Raw genomic sequence first — 7,361 nt, 5'->3', positions numbered from 1 at the left:
CAAATTTTATGTAAAAATGTTAAAATTGTTATATGAAAATACAATTGTTTTGTTTGAAGCCTCTGTGTCTGATATATATATGTGTATATTATATATATATATATATATATATATATATATATATATATATATATATATATATATATATATATATATATATATATATATATATATATATATATATGTGTGTGTTTGTGTATTTATTTTTTGCAAAATCTTTAATGGGACATGAAACACAAAATTTTTTCTTTCATAATTCAATTAGAGCATACCATTTTAAACAACTTTCCATTGTATTTCAATTCTCTAATTTGCTTTCTTCTGTTAGTATCCTTTGTTTAAAAGCATACCTAGGGATGCTTAGGAGCGGGGAGCTAGCTGCTATTTGGTGGCTGCACGTTTATGCCTGTTGTCATTGGCTTACAGATGTGTTCAGCTACCTACCAGTAGTACATTTCTGCCCCTTCAACAAAGGATACCAATAATAAAGTAAAATTGATAATAGAAGTAATTGGAACATTGTTTAAAATTGAATATTCTGAATAACGAAAAAAAAAGAAAATTGGTTTAATTTTCCTTTAAGTATCTTTAAATCTTTTATAATACTGTCTTGCTTTTTACTAATATTCACTATGTAGTGAAGTGTTGCTAATTAATTTTAAGAAGGTTGTTGATGAAAAGCAAACACAGTTGTAGTGTCTTTAGAACCTATGGGTTTTCAAAAAGCCTTCCATATACCTATAATTTTATGTTGATATTGAAACACCCAAACCGCTGCAAATTGTTTTATTTACGGATACATTTATTGTATACTAGATTGTATAAGTAACAAACAGAATATCTTTATCCACACAATACAATATGGCGTTGATCACAATAGTTTGGGGGAAAAGTATTTAATAATTTTCAACAGAAAAACCAGGAAAGTCTATGAGGATTTTGTAGATATATAATTAGATAAACTTTTCTAAGTGATTGTGATCAAACCCTTATGTTTTGTGTTTTCTGTGTTAGATACTGGATTGTATTAATAACAAACATAATACTTTGTCCACAAGCAATACAGGTATCCATTGTATATATTTTTTATTACTTCAGCAAAGCTTTCAGTTATCCATATGATTTCAACCAGTATTGATTAAAGTCTAAAGAACGCATTTTCTGGCTTATGCGTGCGTTGCTTGTGGTTTATATTTTTGTATTCTACATTGGCTGTCAGTTAGATAGCCTTGTCTATATTTTGTGTATTGGGTTATCAGATTTGATGTATGTGGGTGGAAGGATAGATAGGATAGATATATATAGATAGTACATAAAATACAAATCTCACAAAACTGTTTGTTTTTTATGGTCAGGAACAGAAATGTCAACTGCAAACTGTGAAATAAGCAGCATCTTTAGCAACATCTTTACCACCATGTACCCAGTGGTGCCAGCCAATATGATGCCAACACATGACAAATTTCTTTCGATGGGTAGTTCTGAGATGAACATTGAGCTAACAGGTATTTATGGGAATCAGAAAGGGGCAGGGAGAGAGACTTAGGGAGGAAAATATGAATGCCCGTATAACAAAAGGACACATGTAAAAAAATAAAAATAAAATGAAAGCACTGCAACTTTTTTTTTACAACATAATTAATGTATAATAATTTTAAAGGGCACTGGTTAGTTTGGTTTGGGTAACTAGGGGAGGAGACAAAGAGACTAGTGGGTGAGAAAAAAATAAGCTGGTTAACCTCCATAAAGCGGGCAATTTGTCTGATTACAGTGCTTTTTTTCAGCAGCAGAACCATCTGGCTGGGCTCAAGATTTGCCAGCTATGTGGTCCCAGCAACAGGTCATGGACTGGATTGGATACCACGTTGAGCAGAATAAGTGGGATGCCAGTACCATAGACCTGACCCAGTGTGAGATGGATGGGCAACAACTGTGTCAGCTGAGCAGGGAAGATATGACCAACATGTTCGGAGGACTTGGGGACAAGCTGTATGATCATTTATGCCTGCTCAGAGAATGTAAGTGCCATTTTGAACTGACACCATACACTACATTATATTCAACATGGTTTTAATAATAGTATTCAGCTACCCAACATTATTAAAATGAGTGTTTCATTATCAGTATAGATAATCTGCAATTCATACAGTCCCCTTTAATATCGGTATATAGATATACTATATATTTATTAGTAGTCTATAAATATCTGGTATTACCATATTAGAACATATGAGTATATAGATACTCAACATCTATATACAGTGCAGATTGTTCAGTATCATTATGCAATGCAGTACAATTATCTGTTTATAGATACTCTGCTTCAATATACAGTGCACCATGTTCATCATCAATGTATATGTACTCTGGTGCAAAATATTTTTTGCCCCCCCCAAAGGTAACTGGGTAGCAATAGTACTAATATACATTCTGCTCTGTATAATGATTTTGAGGATAGATAGAAAGATGGACCTATAATAAAAAGCTCCCCTGCATTAGAACTGTACACATTCTGCACATGCCTATGTATAGACTGACTACTATGGACCCCCCTCACACACTTGTTCCTTGGTATCACTGCACCTGCTGCACCAATGGTAGTTCCGCCCCTGTGTGTACTCACTACAATTATACAGTGTAACATTTAATTGTCAGCCTATGCCTATACTAAATGTCCCTTTATAATGTATTTTTACAGGGCCATCTTCTCAGACAACGGATTCATGCGGCTCAGGAATGGGAGAATTCCATGGTAAGAAAAGAGAAATGCATACACCTGTCACTTACTATCTGGTGATTCCCGACCCTTGTCATTCTACAGTTGTTTCTTACTAATAAAACCTCTTGTTCTTTTTTTTGTTTTTGTTTCAGCTTCTTCTTATGACTGGGATTTGATCTATGATGTTCTGAAAAATGAGGAAAATATGCATGTTAAATCGGAAATAGGTATGAGAAAGTTGTAATCATTGAAAGGGGATATTGAACTTTGGGAGATCACTGCTAACCTTTAAAAAGCCAAAGACAGTCAGGCATGAAGATGAATAGAAGGCCAAACACCCCTAAATTTATTATGATTGGAGCAACATTTCACTAAAAACAAAAAAGTGATGTGAGTACTCACTATTCCTAAACACACATAAAAATCCCTCTAAATGTGTAAATCAGTGAACAACCAAAAGAAAAAGAATAGCGCTCCACTCGAGAGTTGACTGTACTAAGAAATCAAAATTAATTAAAAAAAATCTATATATAACAGATAAAAATGAATATATCAATACAATTTATTGAATGTATATTAATAAGAAAGAACATAGGATGCCGGCATCAAATAAAATATAAATGAATAAAAGAATAAACAAATTACTTGAAATGACAGTAAAAATAAACGTATTAATAAAATCAAGTAAAATGTTTGTAAGCATGAAAAGCGGAACCTTTGTTTGTCCCAGCTGATTGCTGTTTTAACACATATAACCAATATTTTACTGAAAAATATGTGACACAATTAATAATGGGTTATTTTATGATAACCTATTTCATTGGTGCAGTCAGTAGGATTAGGATAACAGTTCCTACAAAAGGTACCTTAATCTAGCGTCCTATAACTGTTGAGGTTATCCGTTATTTCTTATTAGATCACGTTTCCTTAGGGTTAACCAATCAGACAGATCTTCTAGCTTTTGAAGGTATCAAAACGTTGTCGTTATGTTATATATCCGCTACTATGTAGCTATGATCCTTGTGATATCTTGTTTATTAGTAAGCGCCCGACAGGTTGTTAGTTCTCCACTGTTAAGACCTGTCCTGCTCACTGAAGATTATGTCTGGTAGTTCCAACATGCAAGTCAAGATAAGAATTGCTGATTTAGAGCCAAAAATGAAGTCAATACTGTTACATCAACTAACAAATAAAAAAAAATAATAATACTTTAAATGAAACCAAAAAGCACACTCCTCCATGATCAAACAAAATCCAAAAGACTTCTTTAGTGAATAAACTCCAAAAGAATAATATTGGATTGGTGAGACTATGACCATATTAATGAATGCAGGGCAGAATTTATGTCATAGATATTAATGCAGAATTCCTTTATGGTCTATTGAGTTCTCACAAAGCATCAAGGGCATTAGTTAGTAACATGTCACAAAATATCTTGGATGCAACAACTGACCAACTTCTCATGTCTTTTCCAGATGAAGATGATAATTGCTGTGGGCAAACTTTTAACACGTACGACCCTGGCTATTACTCTGATCCAATTTCTCCAGCCAGTTCTGAGTCCTGTGGCTCAGGTGAGTGGATAGAGAATACAGTTAGCGATCCAGTAGGAAAAGATCAAGGAAGGGCAACACAAGTATAGAAAGGTTATGAAGCGTTTCTGATATTTTAGGCCACTGATCTCCACTACTTCCCAATTATTTAGCTTCTTCAGTGTGGGCAGTATATAACCCCCCTGGTGGGGAGTCCAGAAGCAGTGATCTTGACACGACCTAGACAGCCAAAAAAAGAATGACCCAAAAATGCTTTCTAAATTTTAATGACCTTTTAACTTGTTATTAATCAAAAGCCCAAAAGCTTGCAAATTACCAAAGTAGTCAATAAATACTTAGTTATCCTTAGCTATTTGTTATTTCTGATATAAAAGCTGTAATTCTGAAAGCTCCCATTTTTGATATTTGCCACTTTGGTGCAGATTTCTGGCCATTGTTAACTCCAAGTGCATGTAATGTGTGAGTAAAGATCACTTGTGTCAGCCCATAAAAGCAATCTATAGTTGGTGACACTAAAAAAGCTTCCCCAAGGTAAAAATAAATAAATAGTTATTTGGTTTACAAGTATGCAAAATTATCCATAATAAAATATTGATCCCTAGTTGTTTCCAAACCAAATGAATTGTATTAAAATATTTAAAAAGTGTATGAAAAGTTATTGTACCACAGTGTATGTAGGATATGCACAGTCATTATCTAAGTGATGTATGATACAAAATTATCTCATGCATATTGGTTATCATTGTATATTTATATTATTTTTCTTCTCTCCATTTAGAACAATTCAAAACTTTTAAGAAAACTGATGGGGGACCCAATAAGAGAAGGCGGGGAAGACCACGAAAACTGAACTCTGACAGTAGAGATATCCTGGAGACAAAGAAAAGCAAACATTGTGAGTGCAGTTTTCAGGGTCACTACATACACACGAATCCCAAACAAAAATGTTTTCCAAGATGTAACTTTCATTGGTGTATAGGAACATAATTGATAGATCCATTTTCTTCTCTCAGCTGCACGTGGAACCCACCTGTGGGAGTTTATTCGGGATATTCTGCTACATCCTGAGTTGAATGAGGGTCTACTGAAGTGGGAAGATCGTTCAGAAGGGGTCTTTAAATTCTTGCGCTCTGAAGCTGTGGCCCAACTCTGGGGGCAAAAGAAGAAGAACACAAGTATGACATACGAGAAGCTTAGTCGCGCAATGAGGTTAGTATCATTAGGGAATAACGCATGTCAATATTTTTTTGTGTGTTGCTCTCACTTGAAAAATATATATTTTGTTTTATTTCTGTGCCATTTATGTTGATTTGTCACATTTTGAGAGATTGCTTCTATAGATTGTATTATGTTACTGTTTTTAATTGGTATTTTCTATGACAAAGAGTTGAATTGTTTTATATTGTTTTGTGTTTACAGATATTACTATAAGAGAGAAATTCTGGAGCGGGTTGATGGGCGCAGACTGGTGTACAAATTCGGGAAGAACTCCAGTGGGTGGAGACTAGGAGAAAAGGGAACTCTTGGAAGCTAAGCTCAGGCATCAAGCAATATGCAGATAGTAGCAGGCTCATTCAGGATACAGAGTGTTTCTTGAGGGACCTTCCTGGGTCCATGTATATGTCAGACTCCGACCTTTTTTGAAGGACATTTGTAGCACCATTTTTACGGTGCCTGTAACTTAAGCTGATAATTTAGCTTCAGTAGGTTATTGTAAACCATTTTTTTACTTATTTTTGTAATATTGATAATGTAAATATCTCTAGTGTAGTAAAGACGTCAGTCTCAGGAAAAGAACAGTGTTTCTCGACGGAAGGACTGGAAATAGTGCAGGTCACTATAAAACAGTAGTCAAATCCATTTATAAACTAAAAATCAGCATAGTTAAGTTCCATTTGCTGTCCCTTAGAGACAGTTATCTCTTAACTGCTCCTGAATAATATACATATTGGGACAGAAGACTCCTAACATACATACATACTGTACATACATACATACATACATACATAGAGAGATGACATAATTACTTTATATAAATATATTCAGAGATGGCAGAAGCTCTGTTTATTCCTAGAAAATTGTAATGTAAACGTTTTTTCACTGTAACAGCAATACATTTGTGGAACTAATTACATGAGGAGATAGTAAGTGAGTATATATGTAAATAAAAATGAACTATGCATTCATGGTGTCTACCTAATGCATCAATTTTAGAAATCCTTTAATTAGGTACTATACCTATCTGAGACATGATGCTGTGAATAACTATTTTTGTAATTAATAAATCATTTTAGTGTAAATAATGTCATACTAAAATTAATATTTGTCAGGTGATTTTTTTTTCTAAAGCACTTATAAAATATTTCAGTAACTGTTAAAAGTTTTCTTTTTTATATGTATCTGTACAGCTGGGCTGGCAAATTTATTCTCCATGTTTGAAATTGTTTATAGACATTAACATTTATTTTTTATAATAGTTTCTCTATTAAAACAAAAATAAAATGTATATTATGTTGCTGAAGAATTGTCAGTAAAATAATAAAAAAGTTATATATAAATGTATTGGTTTTATATTTAATAAATATCTAATCAGAATATCTATTGTAAAATTTCTGGACAATATTTTTGAATGCATGAATTTGTGATGTACTCAACTAATTTAATTTTGCTTCATTTTATAATTAAACTTAAAAAAATAACAAGAATAACATTCAAACACATAACTGTGATCATAACTCAACATTAAGATGCCCCCTTTTTATATAAGTTGTTTACAAATTTCATATAGAAAAGTGTGATATGATCAAATATTTTATGTTTTAAGAAACCACAAAAGAATTGAGTTTACAAACATATGAACAGATCATGCGCAAATGCCATGTAAACAGTTTAGGATAACTGCTCAAAACAGACCACCATGGATTTTCAATTGGTCAAGGCTGCTGAATGAGATAAAACCAAAAAGCTATTTGGAAAGTCAATTTTTGCTGAACTGATATAGTAATAAATAAAAAGAGCACTTTATTTTCATAATATGATGTCCCTTTAAGAAGGCCGCAGGCTTGCCACCTTTAAAAATATTTCATAGT

General features: G+C 33.0%; 1 protein-coding gene across 2 annotated transcripts in view; it reads left to right on the top strand.

Moving 5' to 3' along the window:
* Positions 1 to 6,867, top strand: part of ELF3 (E74 like ETS transcription factor 3) — a 7,222-nt gene extending 355 nt beyond the window's left edge. The window contains exons 2-9 of one of the 2 annotated variants that reach the window (XM_053706934.1): positions 1,356 to 1,505; positions 1,788 to 2,018; positions 2,699 to 2,752; positions 2,872 to 2,946; positions 4,195 to 4,293; positions 5,051 to 5,167; positions 5,286 to 5,481; positions 5,692 to 6,867. In XM_053706934.1, coding sequence (XP_053562909.1) covers positions 1,364 to 1,505; positions 1,788 to 2,018; positions 2,699 to 2,752; positions 2,872 to 2,946; positions 4,195 to 4,293; positions 5,051 to 5,167; positions 5,286 to 5,481; positions 5,692 to 5,806 — 1,029 coding nt within the window. In that variant the 5' untranslated portion in view covers positions 1,356 to 1,363 and the 3' untranslated portion in view covers positions 5,807 to 6,867. Of the gene's footprint in view, positions 1 to 1,355; positions 1,506 to 1,784; positions 2,019 to 2,698; positions 2,753 to 2,871; positions 2,947 to 4,194; positions 4,294 to 5,050; positions 5,168 to 5,285; positions 5,482 to 5,691 lie in introns of both variants that reach the window. The other variant, XM_053706933.1, reaches the window with a different exon arrangement.
* Positions 6,868 to 7,361: the final 494 nt, after the last annotated feature.

This window comes from Bombina bombina, chromosome 3, assembly GCF_027579735.1.
Source record: "Bombina bombina isolate aBomBom1 chromosome 3, aBomBom1.pri, whole genome shotgun sequence".
Lineage (NCBI taxonomy): Eukaryota > Metazoa > Chordata > Amphibia > Anura > Bombinatoridae > Bombina > Bombina bombina.
This window is presented reverse-complemented; position numbering and strand designations above follow the sequence as displayed.